Source organism: Vanacampus margaritifer, chromosome 2 (genome assembly GCF_051991255.1).
Source record: "Vanacampus margaritifer isolate UIUO_Vmar chromosome 2, RoL_Vmar_1.0, whole genome shotgun sequence".
In the NCBI taxonomy this organism is placed as follows: Eukaryota; Metazoa; Chordata; class Actinopteri; order Syngnathiformes; family Syngnathidae; genus Vanacampus; species Vanacampus margaritifer.
This window is the reverse complement of record NC_135433.1, coordinates 19354497-19377787: the sequence shown is the minus strand read 5'-3', so window position 1 is coordinate 19377787 and position 23291 is coordinate 19354497. Positions and strand designations below refer to the sequence as shown.

Below are 23291 nucleotides of genomic sequence, written 5' to 3'. Positions count from 1 at the left end.
TTTATAGAATATTCTGGACACAAGCGGGTTTACAAAAGCACAGCTGCTCCTCGCCCAGTGTGTTATTTCAGCGGACTCACAGCATTCTTATACTATTTTGAAAAGCAGTATTCCAAACCCCCAAGTCCCCAGGAAATAGCCTTCAATACACATGACGACAGCCGGAAGTAGATAAGACTTTTTACACTTTTACAGCATATCATCCAATACACATTGAGTTCAACCCAATTTCTTTTAATGCACCACATACGCTCCTTGACATGCCTGGGAGGCAGGTGGATCGGAGCAGGGGGGGATATCATTTCCCTCTGCTCCGGTTCACCTGCCCCCAATTTTAATGCACCATACACACACACTTATGTATATACACTGGGTGGGGTCACACTCACGGTTTAGGGGTAGAGTTCGCCAGTCGGCGAGCTGGCGAACTCAGTAACAGGGGTAGTTTTTCACTTAGATCGTTGGGGTGACGACCGGGGCCTCTCCCCGCTGGGCCTGGGGTTCGGGGATGCCACCCGTCTTCCGGTGCCCCCATCTCCCCTTCCGCCCCTGGTGTTCCGTCCCTCCGCGTGGTGGGGGGTGGGGGGGCGCGGGTGCCCTCTCCGCTCCGCTGTCCGGCCCCTCTTCGGCGCAGATGCCTGGGTGCGGTGTCTCCCCGGGGTCTGGGGGTCGGGGGGCTGTCGGTGGGTGGTGGTGGGGGCTAGGGGCGGCGGCGGCGGCTTGGTTGGGGGGTGGTGGTGGTGGGGGTGCCGGGGTGGGGGTGCGTCTGGGGATTTGGGGACCTGGGGGCGGTTGGGGCTGGGTTGGGGTGGATGGCGGGGGTGGGGGGGGGGGGGGGTCGTGGGGGGAGTGGGGGTTGTGGGCCGGTGGGGTGCCTGGTGGGCCTGCAGTGCCCCGTCCTGCTGCGTTGGGTTGGGGGCGCGGGCCACGTTGGAGTGGGGGGCGCTCCTGCCCCTGGGTTTGCTCTCCGGCCGGTGGCCCCTGCGGGGCCCGGGGGTCGTCCTTTGGCGCTGCCGCGGCCTGGGGGGCCCTGAGGTGTTGCGCTTGCTCTGTCCTGGCGGGGGTCGACGGCTCCCCTCTTTGGTGGAGATTTTCATGCATGCCAGATCCACCACACCAGCATCTATCGAAACTCAGACACAATTTGTTTCTCCCTCAGGTCATTGATTCGGTGGAGGCGGGTGTCTGTGGATCTCACTCTGCTTCGTCTGTCCTTTCTACCTTTCCTCAGTTTCTCCTTCGGGCCCTTGAGGTCTCCCTGATTTGTTGGAATTTAGATGTCTCTGGGGTTGGTGAAGGACTCTGGTTAGTGGCCCGGTGGGTGTCTGGTCGGTGCTGGGCTTCGCTTTTCTTTCTTTTCTTTGGTCCCTCTTCGGGTCTCCTGGCGGCCCCACGACTCTGGCTGGATTTTGAAGTGTTCGGTTTAGGTGAACGGTATGAGAATTTTTTTTTTTTTTTACACGCACGCACGCACGCACGCACACACACACACACACACACACACACACACACACATAACAAAAAAAAAAAAAAAAAGGGAGAACAATGATGATGACATGTCAAATGATCAATACTGAGCTCTCACCGGAGAAAAAAAAAAAAAAAAAAGGAAACAGCCTTCAATACACATGACGACAGCCGGAAGTAGATAAGACTTTTTACACTTTTACAGCATATCATCCAATACACATTGAGTTCAACCCAAGACAAATGGCCCATTGATGTGGAAACATACGAGGCCCCCTCCCCAGACCTCATTCAATACACTCACCAAGCTCTACTGAGGAAATTAAAACAGTTATGACTAAATCTAAACAGAGACTGTCAACACTAGCTAAGTGTAGAGGTACAGCCCATTTCAAGTGGACTGTGTGCGAGTAACCACTGATGAGAATAAATGCACTCACGTTCTTTACAGAGAGGGGGTGGCGGGTGGGGGTCTGGAGTTCTTTGCCCGATTCAGCATTTGTCATAAAAAATGTATAAAGCACTTAAGCAATACTTCATAGTGTCAAACAAAACATACTATAAATGAATTACAGAAAATTACGTATTAGCTACACACACACCCCCAAAAAATTGTGACTGTCCACAAGTATGCATTTCTAGTAGTTTTCTTTATTTGTATCTGTCGAACGTACAGTGTGTGAATAGAAAGGGGGAAAGAAAACAGTTCTGTGTCACTAGATAATGCAGTGCAGTGGAAAGTACAGTATTTTTTTTAAACTAATGTGAGCACTAAATGTCAGGAAGAGAGACAAGTGATTGTAATTAAGGGTTAAGGTCAACAACAGCACAAAGCAGGCACCATGTGCGCCTCACAGTTGAGAGGTTCTGGGTTTGCATCTCAAGCTCTGTAGTGTGAAGTTTGCATGCTTCCTCCAGCTTACTAGGTTCATTGGAGATTCTTAAATTGTCCATAGGTGTGAATGCAAGTTTGAATGGTTGCCTATTTGTGCCCAGTGACTGACAACCAGTCCAGGTGCCATGCCTCTCGCCCACAGTCTGCTGAGATAGACTCTAGCTCACTCAACGAGAACAAGCGCTATAGAAGTTAGCTGGATGGCTGAATGGATCAAACACAAAGTAATATCTATTGTCCAACAAACTTTTGATACGTCTAGTATTTATTACCACCATCTTTCCTATCTTTCTTCGCACCCCCCTTTCCATTCCCCTTCCCTCTCACTGGATGCCCTTTGTGTTTCTCTCCCTCTTCAGTTGGTACCATTTTCAGGTGCGATGTGTGAACCCTCTCAACCAGAGAGAAGCAGGTTTCCTGCGGGTTAATGGGGCTGGCCACGGACCCCCCCTGTTCTGGAGGGCCAGAATTAATGGGATGCGCCTTCCGAGCCGCTTTGGGCTGGGGTGACGATGGCCTTGAGCAGGGCTTCCGGGGGGTGGCGTGGCATGGCGAGCAATGTGGGGACTTGCTGTCTTCCTTGGGTATGAGATTCAGGTTCAAGGACACGGGTCTTCCGGGTCTTGGGCTCAGTGGGATCACGAGATTTTCTCCCGGAGTGCCAAGAGTGAGGAAGACCTCTGGGAAAGGCTGGTTGAAATTCTTATGTCCCTTTAGTAAGTAATACCAAAAAAAACTGTAAATGGTGATGGCAATTATTTGAAATATATATTTCATATAAAGTCAAGCTTACCATCTGCGGTGTGAAGCTCATTGACACCTTTACAGTCATCTGAAAAGAGTCAATATATATTGTCACTGGACACTGAAATGAGATCCAATACCGTAAGAAACAAATAACAAAATTCAAGAATTTTTTTAAATGTCCAAATATGGTCAATTTAACTTTTTTTCCACAAATTGATGCTATTGGTCTGTCCGCACATTGTCTGCTATTTGTACACATTTGTTTGAAAATAACTTGAGAACAAATCTATTGGTACTCTTGAATGCTTCTGATGTCTGAGAAGTGCCGTAAAACCCTGCCTCATCTTCAGTCCGTGGGAGCTGTGTAGCAATATGTTGCCTAAAGATTAAGAGTATGGATGTTTTTTTAAGACAGCAATGATAGAAAATTGGTTGGATACATTCCAGTAAGCTAGTTTGTTAAAAAATATTATTATTATTATTATTATTATTATTATTATTGCTTACCTGAGGTGTGGAATCAAATGTCCTCTGGTATTCAGTCGCAGAGTTGAAGGACGCAGACTTTGCCAGGCCGGAGCCCAAAGGCGCAGTGGTCGTTTGGGCCTGAGAGGCAGGTGCTTTGACCCCATGTCTTTTGGATGGTGTGCTTTCAGCCACAGTGATTTGTGGTGTGCTAACCTGGCAGCAGAGGCAAAACAAGGACGGTTATAATCTTGATGCAATTGATAAGGCAACAACAAAAAGCAGACCACATTTAGTGTGTCAATTGGTGTAAAAGCACATACTGGAGTTGCAGCTTTGGCATGACTCCCGTTGTGATTACCCTCCGTTGTCCCGCTTATCCCAGGTAGGGATGGCAGAGCGACCCTCTGGTCATCCAGCCTGCGGGCCTGACTGTTGGCCACCATGTGGAAGAACGCGGCTGCGTCTGGACCAGCACAAAAGATTCCCATCTTAGAGCAAAACAACACACCCGAGTGGTGGTTTGTTTTGTTACCTGCAGGGGCTTTATTTGGGCTGCGGGTGGGCGTGGTGGGCGTGCTCCTGCTTTGGGGTAAAGTGCAACGTTGCTCCTCCATGCGTCCTCTCTGAGCGTGACTCATAATTTTTAGGAATTGGTGCTGCTCAGCTGGAGGGATCTTTGGGGGTGGGCAATGACAAGACAATTAGTACATGGATGATCAAGCTAGCCGTATAATGTATCGTGCTAAGATCACAAGTGATATTAAATTCCTTCCACCCATCCATAAAATAAAAGAATGGAAGTACCATTAATCCATTCCAGCCCCACAAATACACCAACAATAATTTTTGTAGTAACTAGATAGAAATGATGTAGAATTAAACTGTGTGTCGACAATGTGCTTCTTCTCATGTGTGGGCCTAGGCCACCGGAGGCAGTAGAATACCGACATGCATAATACACAAAGAAGACTTTAACAACTAAGATACCAACAACTACAATTTCCTTGCAACAAGAAAAAACATTAAAACGGTTAGCAAACGTCTGGCGAGCGTCTGATGAGAAATCAACATTACAAGATAATTACATTCAAACATTTTCTTGGTTGCAATCTTGCTCTCCCTCTCTCTTTGTCTGGGAGCATCACCTGATGTTGAGGATCGCTTCTGTCTCGGTTCAGGGAGCCGGACCTCCTTGGTGTTTTGTCAGATGGCTTCAAAGCGGGCAAACCTTTACGCTGGGGGCTCGGAGTGCCCAAATTCTGGACGATATGAGGCGCAGAGCATCTCTGATCATCGAGCCTGGAGCTCTGTTGTTGGAAAATGACATTGATGGATACTGAGAATAGAATGTTATGGTCACTGAATTTAGTTCAGCTGAGATGTCCACTCACCTGGACTTTAGAGACCATGTAACATAAATAGCTTGCATCCGTATTTGACGCTTGGGAGGCGCCTCCATTTTGGATTCCAGGCAACGATGGAAGACACACTCGCTGGTCATCCAGGCGTTTGCCTTGTGAGCTGGCTAGCATGTTGAAGAACTTATCAGAATCCAGACCTGGCCATATACACAAGACATACAGTATTAGTTAGCATGACTGTGATTAAATGAAATTGAATTTCCTTATGTGAGTACTTAGAGACACATTCTCTCTGAGACAAAAAAAATTCACTGGCTGAACTGCTATCAGATTGAAGTGTGGACGTCAGTTCAGTTAGCATTAGCATCTCGGTTAGTATGTTTTGTTTTGAGTATGTTTTTGCGTGTGAAGAGTACAGGAAACGTGGATATCTAGCAATAGAGATAAAGCTATAGAGAAAGAGAGCTAGATAGAAGCAAAAAGAAAGACAGACAGAAATAATTAGATGGACCGGGAGAGATATAGAGAGGGAATAGAGGTTGAGAGAGAGAGCGCAAGACACAGAGGTAGATCAAATACAGAGAGCTAGACAAGATGGGAAGATAAAGCAAAAGAGCCTCGAACCTGTAGGTGCAGCGCTCTGTGCGGGCTTGTGTTTGGGTGAAGTTTGGGAGCTAACGTTGAGGTCACATCGCTGCTCGTCCATGCGCCCTCGCTGCGCGTGAGACATTAAAGTGAGGAACTGCTTCTGCTCAGGTGGACTCAACACCTGCATGGGAGAGGATGATGCACCGTGGGTGGAGGGAAGTAAAGTAACCAAGTCCTTTGTTACTGGACTTAATGAATTTTTCAGGCGAGTTATTTGTTTTTCGAACTACTTTTTACTTTTACTTACTAGTTTTGAAAACAGATAGCATTTTGTACACCTTACTTTGTCAATATAGACCAGTTACTTGTTAAACATCTGTTTTTCTATACTCAAATATAGAGTGCAAGTACTTCTGCTATTAAATGCATACTATCATTTCTAGTCACTGTTTTGCTCACGCTACCTTTTTTGGGGATGTCTTAGCTAGGCTCTTGCGGCGTTCTATGTCCGAACCGGGGCTGAAAGAAGCCGAGCGAGCAATGCTGGATCCATCGTGATCCTTCCGTGCCGACCCCATGGGCTGGATTTGAGGAAGGGAGCACCTTTGGTCTTCCATTCTGCTTCCCTGATCATGAATCACATTATTTCATATTTCATATTAAAGAGCCTACAGTTACAAAGAAAATTCTGCACTCTATATATTGGGTTTGATTATACATCGAAATGTGATGATGTGATGTAATGTAATAACCTGGACTTTGGAGACCATATAGCACAAGTAACTTGAATCAGCACCGGATGATGACTGGGACTCTTTTTTGTCTAAACCAGGTAACGATGGAAGAGACACTCGTTGGTCATCGAGCCGTCGGCTCTGAGTGTTGGCCAACAAGTTGAAAAATGTGTCGGAATCTGGGGGGAAAATGCCCAAAATTCGGGGAGAACGGAGACAATTAATGTGCCAAAAATACATACAGTACATATATATACAGTTGAGTGAACACTGTATAGTATATACCAAAATAAAATAAAAAATAGATATAATTCAAATGAAATTGAAAAAATAATATGATTGTAATATATAAATTGATAATAAAACCAAATTAATGAACTTATTTCAATAAATATTATAATTATCAAAATATATAACTGTATACATACGAATAAAGTATTATTTAAAAAAAGAATATTAATTTAATTTAGAAGCCTATGATGCTTCAACAATAGTGTTATATTTTTATAATACAAATTTAATACTATTTAAAATAAAACAACAGAACTATGCAATATAAACAACATAAATGAAGCAATTAAAAATTAATATATAAATTGTTAAAGAAAACATATTTTATAACATATTCAAATCACTTAAAAATAATTTCAAAAAGAATAATATCAAATTATATTTGTATATAAAATAATTATGTACAGTATATGACAAAACCATTAAATAATATAACAAATTCAAATAATGAAAACAATATTTCAAAAAATGGGGGGGGGGCATTTGTAGAATACACAAAAATATACAAACTGGATAATAATAAATTACAATAATGAAGAATTAAAAGTCAGTTAAATCAAATTTATACATTATGTATTCAAAAACAATTTCTAGGATAATAATTCTAGCTAGTCACCTGTATTGGACATTAAGTCAGTAAGAGGCTTCTTGTCGGAGTGCTTCGGGGTGCAGGGGGCACTGTGACTGGGATCCACGGAGCAGCACTGGTCCGCCACATGGCCACCCTGACCGTGGTGACAGACAAGATTCGTCAACTTTTGCTGTTCCTCCGGCGACTGCGCATGTCAGGGGCCAAAACAATGCTATCAATACGCATAACAAGACTTGCTCCAACATGCCAGTAGCCCAGTGACCTTGATAGAATTGACGTGGGCTTGCTCAATGGGGATCTGCAACTGGTTGCCCGGCAACAAGAGCAGTCTCCTGTTCATATCCGGAGTGCTCTGGGTCACTGAAATCTGAGGGGCTGAGTTGTGGTGTTGAAAACCTCTTGTCTCCTGAGAAGAAAAAATGTTTGGAGGAATGTTGTTTTCACATAAAAGCTGAAGTTTTGAAGTACTGTTCCCGATACTTTGCTGCTGCTATTAATAAGACCTGCTGCTCAGCAAAGGGTCGCTGTTGCGTGTAAGCAGAGGTTTGGTTTGACCTGCGCTGTTTTTCCATTCGTACTCACTGAGATGAACTCTTGATGTCCGGAATCTGCTCTAGTCTTCCTATGGAATCTTGGGTGGGAAAAATAATAATAAATCACATAGTTTTTTTTTTTTGCTCCTCGTGCAGTTACAACCCTAAGACAATACAGTAGTGTCCTTTTTTTTTTTTTTTAATTACTTAGAAAATTAGTTTAAAAAAAGTTCTAGTTGTTCAATTCAAAAAGTGGAACTCAACGATATTGATTTACTATACATTTCAGGACATTTTTTGCTTCTGATTTGTATAAATATTGCTCACAGCAAATAAAACACCAATTAAAATATTACATTAGCAATCAAAAATGATTTTCAATAGGGATGTTCGATACCGATACCACTAGTACTTTTGATACATAAAATTTCCCCCAGAAAAACAATGACAATCTTAAATAAAGACCTATTTATTGAAATATAGCATTTTTCTTTTAAATTGCATGAAATTTTTCTCATTTCTAATTTCTACTTCCTGGTTGTAAAATGGAGGGCGAGTACTGATAACCTGAAATAAGATACCAATACCTGGTATCGGTGCTCGCCCATCTCTAATTTTCTCATTTCGGCTTTCCGAAATGTATTTTTTTATGAGTTTAACGAAAATCGAAGAACTTAGCTTTTAGAACTTAACTACGGAAATAAATGAAGACCTCTACCACATTCAAATTGATTGAGATGCACCTGTATATGAAAGGGACAAAATATTAGAAATGGCAGCGTTGTACTCTTTTTTAAAGTATAGCCAGAATAATAAACTTTGTAAAATCTACCACTGATAGTGACAGTAAGAATCATGCATAATTATTAAAACTATATTTTTTTTTTAATCCAATTGTATTGTGCAGGTGTTCCTAATGTCTTTACTAAAGTGGTGGGCCAACTCGGAGTCCTGCAGGTTTTGGATGTTTTCCTTCTCCAACGCAGATGGTATATGTCTAGACAGTAGACACTATTACGGCATACATTACATATTTGCAAGAATAATGAAAAATGAAAGTTTTGCTCACCATCACAGGATTACATTCCTCTTCTGAATGCAAACCACATCAAAAAGGAGTCAATCATGGACAGAATCCATGTTGACTGGTCAGGTACACCGCGACTGAAAACATCCAGCGCGCCGTCGTTCTGATTGTGTACCCGACACGGCTTGGACGAAAAGCTTTTAAATAAGAGTTAAGTGCCGAGTATTAACCCATCGCCATTAGTGCCGCGGCCCGTGTCCTGTTCTTAATATTGACATCTGTAATCCTAGATGAAAACATAATCCCCGGCATGGAGAGGGGATGATCCGTCTTGCCCATGCTTATTGGTAGGTGAACGATTCTCCACTCGCAATTAAGAAGTCTCTGCACGGTCATCACATTCAGCCAAAGGGGCAAGCTAATGACAAACGAAACGGAGCAGATATAAAGTGAATATTGTTTCTTTTATTACTTATTTTATACATGACAAAGAAACACCACATTCCAGCATTATAATTTAATCATGTGCAAGATTATCAAAGACAGCAGATGCCATTGGATTTACCTAGACAAAGTGTGTTGGGAGGGATTTAATTCAAGGTACCTTCAAAGGTTCATACAGTGATGTCATTCACGGGGTGATGAGGCTAGTAGTCATTAAAATACTCTTATATGAGCACTGGACTAATTGCAGAGTTAACTATATAAACAATACTCAAAACAAAAAACGTTCTCTTCATATTTCACTTCAAATATTGGCATGTTGTGACGGACATATAACCCGGAGCCAATCAAAAGAAAGGCTCTTCTTTCACTGTGCCCGCCCACTGTTCGGATCCATATTGTCTTCGCAATCTGGATTCGGAACCTGGTCGAGACTCTTGAGGTCTTCGAGGAAGCCGGTCGGAGTCAGGATGTGAGAGGAGCCTGTTGAAAACCAAATTTCATTTACAAGGCTAATGCTAGTTGTGAATGAACAAAGCATTGCACAACCTCCAGTCAACATAGTCCAGTTTGGGGTGAAAGTTCCTATAATAAAACGTTTATGAACTGTACAGTGGACTCCTGTGGATTCAACTATTTGTGGATTATTTATAAATATTTAAAAAAAAATAGTTTTCTTTATTTTATGGGGCGATTGTTTTTGACAGATTGTTTCAGATATACAGATAATATCAATGAATTGTGGCAGTGTATCAAGGGATCTTTTTTTTTTTTTTTGTTCAGGAGAGCTCAGTATTGTTCATTCGATTTGACATCATCATTGCTCTCCTTTTTTAAAAAAAATAAATAAATAAATAAAAAAAAATGTTTTTTTTTCTTTTTTTAAATATATATACATATACACACATATATATATATATATATATTTTGTATGTGGGTGAGCATGTGCATGTGCGTGCGTGCGTGCATTCATCAGTTCACCTAAAGCCCATTAAAAAAAAATCCCATACTAATAATATAATATAATAATAAATTGCCAAATGCAGAAACATCAATGTAAGTTATCACGATGTAGTGGCTCTCGCTAACAGACAGAATTAAATAACCAGGATTAGGTTAAAAAATTCTATAAACGTAGACCATATTTCTATGAATTTTGATATTTGGTTTTTATTTGAGGCCGATATTTTTTCCATTAAAATGTGATTTATGAGGAGGTTAGACCATTGGTCGATATTCAGAGTTTGTTTATTTTTCCAGTTAACAAGAATTGTTTTTTTAGCGATAGTAAGGGCTACAAGTGTAGATTGAAATTGTTTATGTAGTAAGTCAGTTGTTGTTAGGTCACCTAGCAAACACAAATTTGGAGATAAAGGTATCCTACAGTCCAAAATAGCGGAAAGTTTTTCTAAGACTTTAGTCCAGAAATACATAACCGGAGTACATAACCATAAAGCATGAACATAAGTGTCTGTAGTGTTTTGTAAGCATTGGAGACAAATGTCGGAGTCTGAGAGTCCCATTTTCTTCATCATATATTGAGTAATGTATGTTCTGTGAATAATTTTATATTGGATAAGTTGTAAATTTGTGTGTTTTGTCATTTTAAATGCGTTTTCACAAACTTGAATCCAAAAGTCAGATTCCGGTGCTATAGACAAGTCTGTCTCCCATTTCGAGATGGGTAAAGACATTTTATCAGTATATGAAAGTAACTTATATATTTATCGGAGAAAGCTTGTTAATATCTTTAGCTAAAACAGGCGGTTGGAGCGTACCCCGAAGTGTTGGAATTTTTTTCTTTATCATATTTTTAACTTGTAGATAATGTAAAAAAATTCAGTTTTTTATTTTGTATTTTTGGAGCAAGGATGTATATGATATAAACATATTATCTGAGAAGAGATGGTGGAGATGTGTAATTCCTTTCTGCTCCCACACACCTAAATAAAACGGTTGGTTGTTAAGTTGAAAGTCGGGGTTATGCCGATCTAATAACACTGCAAGCATGTGAAAATGACAGGAAAGGCACAGGTATCAAAATTTTCATGGCTATCAGCCAATTTTTGATCAATTTTTTCTACCAATGTGTGTTTTGACTTTGGGCGTGTCAGCTGAAAGAAAACAACGCTTACCAATCAGCACTTCCCATTTCCCGGCGTAGGCTCGGGTGACTTCATAGGCCGAGCGCATCTCCGAGTGGGTCAGCCCGCCAATGACGAAAATAATGAGCCTCGGTCCAGTGTGATACTCGGTTGGCGGTCTGTTGTTGTGCCACTGGCCCAGACGAGCGCTGTAGTAATGCAAGGGTACAAAGAACAACGTGGAGGACATACTGTGTGGTTACATGAATCATAAAAGATGACAAACTTCAAGTTATTTTAATGACAACTCAGATGTACTGCACTTTGCGGAACAGGAAGGACACAAGTATTGTGCATTATGCAGATTATGAGATGAAGACCACAGAGATAGAAATTCCCTGTAGGATTAGTGGATTTGATGCCAAACTGGCTTATTTTTACTCCTTTTCCCCCAAAAGAGTTCCACTCTGACTTATTTACAGGGATAAAAGCTTTTACCGGACAAAAATAATCTGTCTGTGACTCCACATTTAGTTTGTTTAAACACAGACGGCAGTTTTTTTTCTTCTTGTTTTCTATGAATGTTCTAAACACAGCCAAATGGAAAAAAGGACAGGCAACACAATTGTGAGGATCGGGGTTTGAATCACAAAATTTACTGCTATAGACAAGTTAAATGTTTTGGTCTTTACTTGTCTAGTGGTTATCATATCTGCCTCACAGTTATGATGTTAGTAGTTCTAAATATTTATTACGTTTGTGGAGTTTGCGTGTTCTCTCCAAAAACATGAGCATTGGGTTCAATGAAGACTCTAAATTGTCCTTAGGTGTGCCAGAGTGGGAATTGTTGATGGTCTTCAATACATGTGCCATCCAAGTCAAACTGCGCTAAAGTGACAACGAGCTCTTCGGGCCAGGGTTTTAATAGCTTTGGATTTATTTTAATTTGTTAGTTTTTATTTTGTTTTGAGTTTTTTTCAGTTAGTATTGATTCGTATTTAGAGGCAAACGTTTTTATTTTTTTCTTCCTGAAAATGCCCCATTTCAATATAGTTTTATTTTATATATATGGTGTATTTGTGAGAATAACCGTCATCGGTACGGATGTACAACAGCACCAAAATAAATGTATTTAAAATGAACCCTGAAGGCTCAAGTATGAAATTAATTGAGGAAGAAAAATGCATGTTTAGTTTTAATAGATTGATTAGTTAGCTTTAGTTAGTTTAATATACATAAGATGTAGTTCCAGTTAGTTGCTTTTTTAAAGCACATCCCTTTTTAGTTTATTTCATTACCAAAATGTTTTTTCAATTTTGGTTTTAGCTATTTCGTTAACTATAACCTTGCTTATGATTTACCTGACTGCCGTGTGTGTGGTAGTGATGGGGGCAGGATCCGATATGAATGGCCAGTGACGCTTGTCCAGCTTGTCTTCGATGGCGTTCTGGGAGAAACCACTCAATTGAGACCGCGTGGTTTGACAATTATTTACAAAAATGCATCATGTGTGTTGAAAACTCTCACACCTCCATGATGTCCTTGAGGATGGGCGTCCATCTGGACAGCTGGTACGTGCTGTCTGCACGCTGTTTGCGATCGGGCAGAGTTGTACCGGCATTTGCTCCCTAAAACACATTCGGTACAAATTGCACTCTCACGGTAAAATAAATAGATCTATCACTCCAAAAAGAGAATTGTTGAACCAATTTAACAATACAAATTGAATTGTTGACCAACTTAAAAAGGTTTTGTATCAATTGGTAACACACGGTTAAATTAAGTTAATTTAAAGTGAAAATATTTTTTAAGTTGGTCAACAATTCAATTTGTAATCTTAACAATGCTCTTTTTAGAGTGTACAAGATCCTTGGTTAATAGGTCATTTCACCATGTTAAACGTTAAGTCAAAAATGCCAATGCTTTCGCCAAAGGCACTACTATTAAAATACCCTTTCATGCCATTTGAGAAGCCAAGGTAAATTGTTTAAATGATTATTTTGAACTTATCTATTGCCTTACTGAATGTGGAAGTGTCAGTCGAAAAGTAGATGTTACGTTGAGGTCAAAGGCTTTCAAGAGAGACAACATCGGCCGTAATTTACATTTCAACAGGGAAGATGATTCAAAAATCAAAGTGGGCGAAATTCAGAAACAAGTTAATGATCATTGAGAGACTGTCTAATGTAATATGGAGGGGATAAACTGTGAAAACTCCTAAATCTAACTTCACCAAGGTTGTACACAATCACTGAAGGATTCACTTTGTGTTTTGCTTTTTTTTTTTTAAACATTTAATAAAACAGAAGTATTAAAAATGGAAAGTAAATTCTGAAAAGCTAATACGCTATTGCAATTTTTTTTTTTTTATTCACGATAAAGTGTCAACTTCTTTTGATACTTTTATGACTGCTCAGGATGATATTAAAACACTGATTAAAAGATTCTAAGATGGTGAACAGAAGACAGCCAAGGGGGTCCCAGGTTCGAATCTCGAGTCAAGCCCTCCTATATAGAGTTTGTATGTTCTTGCTGTGCTGATGTGTTTTTTCTCTCTCTCCCACATTTCAAGGGTGATTTTGAATGTGAATGCTTGTTTGTCAATATGTGCCTTGAAAGGGACTGGCGACCAGTCCAAAGTGCAAGCCACTTCTAGCCCAAAGTTGGCTGACAAGCACTAAAGAAAATGGATGGGTTGGATCTGCCCTTTGAGTTTCCACTGTTGCAATAAATAACTACCCCAGTGATGATGTTACAGCCCAGGTTCTGGATGTTGGTAATGATGTTTCTGTCGCTCGTCACGTTGGCATGCTGGATGAGTTTGTCCAGGTTCTCCTCACCAATCCCTACAATCAATTACAAAATCAGCCACGCCGGTGTTATAAAAGAATATACACAGCAGTTGATTTTGGAATCAGGAAAGGGGAGGAAAATTGCACCTTTTTTCTTGTGGAATATGAAGAGCAGGATGATACGGATCTTGTTGTAGGCTGAAACGTCATTGTCGAGCAGCACGGGCACGATGCTCTTCATGGCGTCTTTCAGAGTCTCCCCCTCGGAGTTCACACCCATCACCAAGTCCTGTGAAGAGCAAAAGGTAAAGTGACATCTCCTCCTTAAAAATAAATGTGCTTAATGTCTCCAGTCTTCCAATATATGAAACTGGGTTGTCGCGAGGCTTTTGCCACACTGTAACGATGAGGCGCTCTAAAGTGGCCATGCCAGCCTGTAGGCCTGGTCCACGTGTCGAGAGTCTCATCGGACGTTAATAAATAAATGAATAAATTACCTCACTGTTTCACCTCTCTGTGAGACTTGTGAATATCCGCCAACGAGGCACTCTAAAGCGGCTATCCGACTATTTAAAGGGAAGATGCATTTTCGGGGTGTAGGCAAAGATGCACGTCACAATTGGACTTGATAACCACTAATGGGAACAAAGGCACTGAAGTTCTTATATAGTCGTGGAGGGACAATTCATACTGGAGTACTAAATGCATCATGTGGCACTGTTTAGCCTAAAAACAAACAAAAAAAACAAAAAAACAAAAAAGAACAAAAAGGAAAATCAGGAAAAGACTATTAATATTGAGTACAGTAATTTCTGGACTACAAGCCGCTACTTTTTTCACTTGCATTCAACCCTGCGGCTAATACAAAGGTGCGGCCTATACCTTAGATCACAAGGGGGCGCACTATAAAGGAAGCGCAAGAGCGTCAGGCAGAGCAAAACAAACCAAGTGAGCCCAAATACAGTAGGAGAGAACGAGAGCGAGACAATTTGCGACCTCGTTACGGAAAAGAAAGTAATGGGAACCCGGTGCGGTAACATTAAAAACACCTGCGGCTTACAGTCGGGTGCGGTTTATATGTTTAGTATTCCCCAAATTTAGCTAGTGCGGCTTATAGTCAGGTGCTGTATTACTGTATGTGTGTATATATATATATATATATATATATATATATATATATATATATATATATTAGCAGTGTATATATACATAGTTCTCAGTCCCAGCATATTTTCAGCAATTATATTTAATAACAAATCTCTGAATTTACTGGGTCTTGGAAGAAAATGTATGAATTGCAAGCAATTATTCATTCCTAATTCTATTATTACAAATGTACACAGAAATTTAATAAATAAAAAAATTAATAAATAAAAAATTAAAGCCCCTTGTTATTCAGTCTTATTTTTAAGAGGGCCCAGTGAGAGAATTATAGGTTCTTCCTTGACCCCCTGGTGGATATTGTTAGTCCTTTTCCCATACCATTCATATTCTAAATGGCAGTGAAAACCTAACCTCCCTGGCTGAGCTAATGGCTATACTTGCCCTGCCAAAATATGCAAAACCCTTTTACAGATGACAAGTTTCTGGAGCGTTTGCTGTTTGGACCTCGCCACCCTTTATCAAAAGCCAAAACAAGCTTATGGGATTTATGGGGTGGTGGCATCTAAACATGTTGCTAACTCAGTGATGCATCATTCATTAAACTTGGATCTCAAAAGGACACGACTCGGTATCTTCTTTGCGGACCCAAGTCCAGGTCTCAGGCCTGGGCCATGGTGTTATGCCATTGCCGACAAATCCAGGACACAGACATGTGCTTGGAAACATTTTTACATCAACAAGTCATTAAATGTTATTAAGTGTCCGAACACTCTGTCATGACACTAGAGCTTGCGGGTGCTGACGTCTGGCCTCAAGCTCCTTATAGAACATTATGACCACTATTCTCCATTAAACACCACAAACCGTGCCAGTGGCATTTAAACATACTCACCAATGGTACTATAAATAAATGGAGGTCAGTCACTCATTGTGCCGAGAGGGACGGTGAATTCCCCCGCCGGACGTTCTGCATAACAGACTTACGCTAACGCATCCTCACCGATCCCTTCTGCTCATATAAATACAGACACTTTGTTTTCGTACACACACACACACACGTGAGCAGACAAGTGCTGAGATCAGTTCAGTTCAGAGTTCAGTGGTCCGGGTGGGAATATAGGGGCTTCTTTCCTGTGTTGGAGGCTCAAGAGTCCATTATCCCACTTCTATTTATAATGTCAACTACAGATGTGCAAATGTACTCTGTGAATAGACAGCCCTTGCGCAATGTGATTGTATGGTTTAAAAAATATATTTAAAAAATCAATATACTGTATATATACACACTGTAGATTATTTTAATAATAAATTAATATGTTGATTTTTTTCAATTAATTAGGTGAAGATACGTTTTTAAAATTTCCACCCTAACTCACTCAAAAACAGGTCATTATTTCAAATAGACAGTGCAGAAAATGCACTAACATGAATTCAGTTACCCTACTGGTATGGAATGTAACATCAGACAGAAAACAAGCAAAAAAGGTTGATCAAGTAAACGCTGATCATGTGTTTGCAAATGTCTTTTTTAATTTTTTTTTTTTTTTTTTTTTAAAGATAATCAGTCTACTTTCATGAAGGATGACAGGCGTATGAGAATATTTACTGCTGAGAGACTGAAATTTTGAGGATTTGGACTATTTCAAGTTAAATTAGGTTTAAAAAAAAAAATAAAAAATTGTGAAAACAGTTGTTGATAATCGATTCATTGCTGCACCACTAATGTTTCCATCTAGACTACGCCAATACAAGCCGATACTTTGACGAAACACTGACCTGTTCCACTTCGCAGAGTTTATCAAGAGACGCCTTGAACTTCTTCATACAAGCTTCAGCCAAGTGCAAATGAGTGGAATACTGTCAAAAAAAAACAAAAGCATTCAATAATAATACCACAGGAACACAAAGAAATGTGTAGATTTTCAAGATAAAAAAGTGAGGTTACAATAAGTCATATGAATCACAAACTCCCCAAAGGAAGGCTGTTTAATATATGTTATGTTAATATTTTTGTCTTGAAAAAAGCCCAGAAAGATAATCTCGCTCACCATACTCAACTCCTTCTGATACTGTGGCATCTTCTTTAACATCTGAGACAGATCTTTGATGTTGGCCTGTAATCACAAAAAAGAGATTTATCCAAACAGGACCACAAACAATATAATAAACTGTCTAAAAGTAAACCCGAAAGACAGTCGTACATTATCAGTGCACATTCTCTTGCTTTCACAAAAGGTGTTAAGCAGCTCCGTGACTTTCCTATAACAAAAAAACAAATTTGAACAGTCATTTGACAGTGTATGTGTCCCTGTGTGTGTTTGAGGTGTGACAAGACCTGCCATACTCACGTAGAGACATCAGCGATGTGCAGATGCCTGAGTTGAACCCAGAGCTCGTCGTCTTCATCCAGCAACACTTCTCTCTCTTTGGAATTGCCAATGCCGGTCGTCTGATAACTATACAGGAAATGTTACACATAGACCAACACAATACGCAGGAAAATGAAACAAACTGAATTCCCAACTCAAAGTGTACCTACGTGTATATGTCCTTTTGGATGTCCAGCAAATCGTAGGCCATAGCCTGGAGGGTCAGCTCGTGTAGGAGAGGTGAGATGGGATCAAACCCACGGTCGACGATAATGAGTTGGGAGCGCCCCTTGTTTACTCCCTGAAATCAACAAAGAAATGGAACATATTAGAAAAGTTTGAATAGTAATTTTTTATTCGGCCATGCAATTCGTTTCCCTTCCGCGTGTGTGGTGAGGTTATATTTTCACACTGATGCAATATTTTGTAGTACGGAGGGTCCTCAGCTTACGAATGCACTACTGACATACAATTGTTAGTTACAAATGGTAATACATGTGACGCGGTGTAACGGTAGTGTTAAAGTGTTCGCTCACTTTTCGTGGGTGTTATGTTCCACGCACTCTTGCAATAGGTTAATTTCCGCGAAGTAGAGAACGTTAAAAAAAAAAAGTGTGTGGTTTGAGGGCAAGTTACGCTTCTACTTCTTTCTTTTCTTTTTGGCTTTTCCCTTCAGGGATCGCCACAGCGAATCAGTTGCCTCCATCTAACCCTGTCCTCTGCATCCTCTGCTCTCACACCTACTACCTTCATGTCCTCTTAACTACATCCATAAACCTACACTCTTTGGTCTTCCTCTAGATCTCCTGCCTGGCATTTGGAAACTCTGCATCCTTCTGCCAATATACTGGCTCTCTCCCCTCTGGACATGTCCAAACCATTTCAGTCTGATTCTATCCATCCTGGTCACTCCCAAGGAGAACCTCGGCATCTTCATCTCTGCCACCTGTCTTTTCCTCAGTTGTACTGTCTCCAGACCAAACAACATCGCTGATCTCACCACAGTTTTATAAACCTTTCCTTTCATTTTAGCTGAAACTCTTCTATCACACCTGACACTTTTCTCCACCCGTTTCAGTCTGCCTGCACATGCTTCTTCACTACTTTTCCATACTCTCCATTACTCTGGACTGTTGACCCTACTGAGCTATAATAAAGCCACCACACAGTTCCCACCCTTCTAAACACTAAATATAATAAGAAAAACAGCATAATAAATAAAGACTACAGTAAATCCGGGAGGGGTGGGGGCGGCGCGGGTGGGGGGGTAATAATCTCTGAAAAACCCACGAAACAGCAAGATACAAACCAAGATAAACCCCATAACGTATTAATTTTGGACTCAAATACAAGTAAGTGAACTATGAAGTAGCGAGGGTATATCATCTCTATCAACATTTGCTGCTCCACGTGCACAACTCTGATGCTACTCATTAGTTTGTCTATGGCATTTTACATTGCTGTTAGCATTACGCTAAATGGATTATCTAAAGCAAAGCTATATGATCGTTTTAAACATGAAATCCTCTGAGTTTTGTTTAGTTTGACAGTACCTTCAGTTCGGATTGGCAATAAGCACCATGAAGCCTCTTTTTTGAAGAATTGGTCTATCAATCTGACAAACTTAATGCTGACACAAATATTTACTTAATTATGTCCTTGCTCTAAATTTTATGGTACACTAAAGAGCATTCTAACATAGGTTCTGTACATACAAATTTGGGTAATATCACCATTGTAGGAGGACCCCCCCGGATTAATTTCCTCTCATGCAACATACAGAACATTCCCAAAGCAACACCAAACAAATGATCACAGGAAAAAGAATACATGCCTGGTAAGACTCATCCTGGAGCAAGGATAGGTGAGCTAAGAGAGAGTAGAAAGAAGAAAAAAAAGGGGAAAGCAGCAGTGAAGAAAAAAAAGACACCCACAACCTATAGAGGTGAAAAGCTGCACTATCCCAATGGATGTTTATACTCTTGTATGGAAAAAGCTGCTCGAGTAGAATAAAAGGACAACAACAATAATAATAATAATACTGCTCGAGTAGAATAAAAGGACAACAACAACAATAATAATAATAATTCACTTCTATACGACATGTCAAAGAGTAGTAGTAGGAATGCACAAGAACCTCTCCCATGCTTGGGTTGTCTGCTTTGTGGGCATTTAAGTGCTGGTAGACCTCCTCAGCCAGCTTGGCGTTCCTGTCCGGGCCGCTACAAAACACGAGAAGAAATTAATCAGCGGAATTCTTTCAGCTCAGGTGGCAGTTAAAAGGTAGGTATATACTTGCGGTATCGGATGGCGGGGTACTCTTTGAGTGAGTCGCATAACGTGGCGATCTGCTCAGCAAGAATGTCTATCATTTTGTCCCTTGTGTCTTTATTGGTCTTGGGGCTGTACAAAGTGTGGAAAGAGGTTGGGTGGTCCAGGGAGAACACCTGCAGGGACGACAACGAAGAAAAATGTATACTTCAGTTCAGTAGGAACAGTTGCGCAGACACACAGACTGGATGTAAGACTGTTGTGATATAAAATGGCACCATGATGAATAATGTCAAACGTTTTTACACCATTAATGAGACCTTACAAGTTGCACAACTCAATTATGTATTTTTTTAAATATTTTCAAGAGGGGAAGTAAAAATAGTTATTTTATAGGCTTTTCGGGGGTCCTACCTGAGACTCATATGGTAAGAAAGCAACGTTAATCTCTTTCAACGTCTTGGCAGCCTTGGAGACTCTTGATCTTGCAATTTCTTTGAAGAGATTATCAGGGCAAGCTGGTGGCGTAAAAATAAATAAAACATAAAATGAAGTGTGGACATTTTGATTCTTTTGCAACACACCAATGCAGTCAGTGTCTTACTGTCTGTGAAGAAGATGTGGGCCGCTTTGTAAGTAAAGGCGCTGTCCTTGAAGTCGTTAATCAGAGCTCGAACTGACTGCAAGTTAAAATCTTGGTTACCCATTTTATTAAATACACATTACAACAACTTGGATTACTGCAACAGTAGAGCTACAAAGACTAATTAGGGATGAGCGCTGATTTACTATTGGGAAAATTCTCAACAAATTACGGGAATCTTTTCCCGTAATTCTTCTGAACCCCCAGAAGTGATGTCATGTCGTACTTCTTTAGACAGCAAACTAGTTAAAACTGATCAACAGCGCCTCTGCTGACTGTTAATATTTTGTCCAGAACGAATTTGGTAACTTCATTATTTTTCATGTACAATTAATACATTTAAATACTATTTTTTCCACTTGCTGTCAACTGAAGATGGCATCACCTGTGCTGAGGAAGTAGGTAACAACCAATCACGGCTCAGTTTGCTGACCAAACCCAGAAAACAGGTGAGCCATGATTGGTCGTTACCTATTTCCTCGGCACAGGTGAGGTTATCCTCATTCGACAGCAGCTGGAAAAAATTGTTTTTAAAGTTATTAATTGTACAAGAAAAGTAATGACGTTATCAATGGACAAAATATTCTCTTTTTATTCAAATGAGTCAAGTATCCCTTTAAGTCCGCTAGATAATGCCATAATGTCAAATGTGAATCACAATAGACATGCTAACGAATAGCATCAGTGTGATGGTGCTATAACAATAATCACAGGCATGTATTCTTTATTCCCTGTGAAGAATGACTTTGTGACTAACAGAGGAGTTGATGCACACCAAAAAGAGCAGCCCAGTGACCATTGAATTGAAGCAAAAATGTAGCAAGAACTATTCATTTCTATTTATTTAAACCACAACTGTATGTGCAATAATATAGAAGGCTTTTTTTTAAAAATGTTTTTGGGGTCGGCTGGCTGGAACACACTAATAACATTTCCATACATTTCGATGGGCAAAGATGATTTCAAATACAAGTGCATTGAGTTACGAGTGTGGTAAGGAACAAATTAATTAATATGTTAAGGCACCACTGTAGATGGACCAATCATTTCCACACAATCAACCAAATTCTTAACGATTGATTAATCACTTTAAATTTAGTGAGTAAGCTGACCTTTTCCACCGGTGAAATCAAATATATGGCCTCCAGACAAGAGATGGGTTCCCTGCTTTTATTGAGGTCCTCCACAACTGAAAGAATAAGAGACCTCAACAATCTCACATAAAAACATTAACACTATGAAACCATCTGTATTTAGACAAGCATTAATTCATCCTGTGAAGAAGGGAATCATGGCAAGCATGGCCATAAAAATACTTTCTGCACTGTCCTCAGCAGGGTACATGACAAGCATTGCACACAGCACACTTACTAGTGACCCCCTCCGCCAAGATATCCGACATCTTGCAACAAGACGACAAAATCCGCATGCTCATGTGGTCCACAATAAGAACCTGAAGAAATGTTTTAAATGAAAAAAAAAAACTAATCAAAAATGCAAAAGGCAGAACAGGGTTTGTTATTTTATTTGGTTTGGACAATGTTTACCTTCCACTCGCCATCCTTCCTTACACTCTTGATGACACCATTTAGGATTTCTGTTGAGACAAACAAAGATTATACAATTGCAGAACTTGAAATTTTCTGACCAACTTCCTGGTGCTTTACAAAGTCATTCAATAAGAGGATGCACAACAACGATAGAATAGTTGTTTACGATAAGAAACGTTATTGTTGAGTTAGAGTTAGGGTGTAAATAGTAAGAACAAAAAAGAAAACCTAACTGGACAGATTGTATAAGACGATATTGACTCGTGACAAAATCATGTAAGCTTTACCACTGCATACATTTAAAGACGATAAACTTTATACATATACACACACATATATATATATATATATATATATATATATATATATATATATAAATACACAAAAACTGATTTTAATATTAAAAAGGAAGAATGTATCATTTGTATTTATTCAACATATTAATACAGTAAAGTTTTTAATACACTCATTGCGCATTTCATATTAGATATTTAATACACATTCACCTTCATATTAATAACACAAACAGTTTCACAAAACGTTGTTTTAAACAAAGATCAACGAAAGCGTCGCATGTTATCGTCGGAGTAAAATGAGTCAAACATTGAAAATGTAAGTGACACAAACGTATAAAACGCGTGATATTTGTTCCAAGTTAGCTCATTGTTGAATATTTATTACGTCACGTGTCATCAATAGGAAGGAAAACTTGCCGAACTTCCCCATTACGTAAGCTAGCTGCCATTAGCCTTCAGCTTCCAGTCATCTTGACGTACAAAACGACTTACAATAAAGTTATTGAGAAATTTCACAAAAGCAGTATTTCCCCTCGTTGCTGAGTACGTCGCTCGGTTGACACTATCTTAATTCGGCATTTTGTTTGCGATTTGAGCCCGGAAACATCTCAAAGGAACCAACTTCGTTCTCGGGCGTCGCGTTCACATTAGAGTCATCACAGCGTCTTACGCTTAACTTTGGAAATGGAAACAAACGCCTAAAGTAGTGAAGAACGCATTAAAATAGTTCGAAAACTGTAAATAGACCACTTACTTTCCCCTACGATGGTTTTTAGCCCGATCGGTGCCATTTTATCAGCAGTCGGGTAACTTCTGTCACAGGTCACTTCCTTGTTAAATTGTACCTGCTTGGTGGTAGTCATAAACATTTCTTGGGAAACAGTGACCCCTACAGTCTACTTTCGGCATGATGTGTCTCGAGTTTTTCCATCTTTGCAAATGTTTACCATGTGCTCGAGTATGGATTTAATAAACAATATTCTAAACTGGGATTTAGAATGTCCCTTTTCTTTAATCATTCTTTGGAAATATTTT

The 23291-nt window shown here is 40.0% G+C and overlaps 2 protein-coding genes across 4 annotated transcripts; both read right to left on the bottom strand.

The window, feature by feature from the left end:
• Window positions 1-2098: 2098 nt before the first annotated feature.
• Window positions 2099-8948, bottom strand: LOC144042710 (uncharacterized). Of its 3 annotated transcripts, XM_077555604.1 has the most exons (14): window positions 8746-8947; window positions 7726-7774; window positions 7406-7549; window positions 7168-7327; window positions 6279-6439; window positions 5991-6152; window positions 5563-5707; window positions 4969-5135; window positions 4723-4884; window positions 4110-4251; window positions 3898-4040; window positions 3617-3790; window positions 3156-3194; window positions 2099-3073 (listed from the first exon to the last, which is right to left on the bottom strand). In XM_077555604.1, the coding sequence occupies exons 3-14, from the start codon at window positions 7481-7483 to the stop codon at window positions 2621-2623; spliced, it is 1986 nt and encodes a 661-aa protein (XP_077411730.1). In that variant the 5' UTR covers window positions 7484-7549; window positions 7726-7774; window positions 8746-8947; the 3' UTR covers window positions 2099-2620. The 3 variants fall into 3 exon arrangements, with proteins under 3 accessions (XP_077411730.1, XP_077411729.1, XP_077411728.1); XM_077555603.1 differs by lacking the exon at window positions 7726-7774 and having other exon boundaries at window positions 7168-7276; window positions 8746-8948; XM_077555602.1 differs by lacking the exon at window positions 7726-7774 and having other exon boundaries at window positions 8746-8946.
• Window positions 8949-9148: 200 nt separating this feature from the next.
• On the bottom strand, window positions 9149-23146 carry stxbp2 (syntaxin binding protein 2). Its single transcript, XM_077555616.1, has 19 exons — window positions 23011-23146; window positions 21958-22007; window positions 21782-21863; window positions 21523-21599; window positions 20372-20447; window positions 20182-20285; window positions 19792-19943; window positions 19634-19718; window positions 17667-17797; window positions 17476-17583; window positions 17329-17386; window positions 17176-17241; window positions 16904-16984; window positions 14171-14312; window positions 13971-14077; window positions 12761-12859; window positions 12593-12678; window positions 11283-11440; window positions 9149-9630 (listed from the first exon to the last, which is right to left on the bottom strand). The coding sequence occupies exons 1-19, from the start codon at window positions 23123-23125 to the stop codon at window positions 9515-9517; spliced, it is 1893 nt and encodes a 630-aa protein (XP_077411742.1). The 5' UTR covers window positions 23126-23146; the 3' UTR covers window positions 9149-9514.
• Between the last annotated feature and the right edge of the window lie 145 nt (window positions 23147-23291).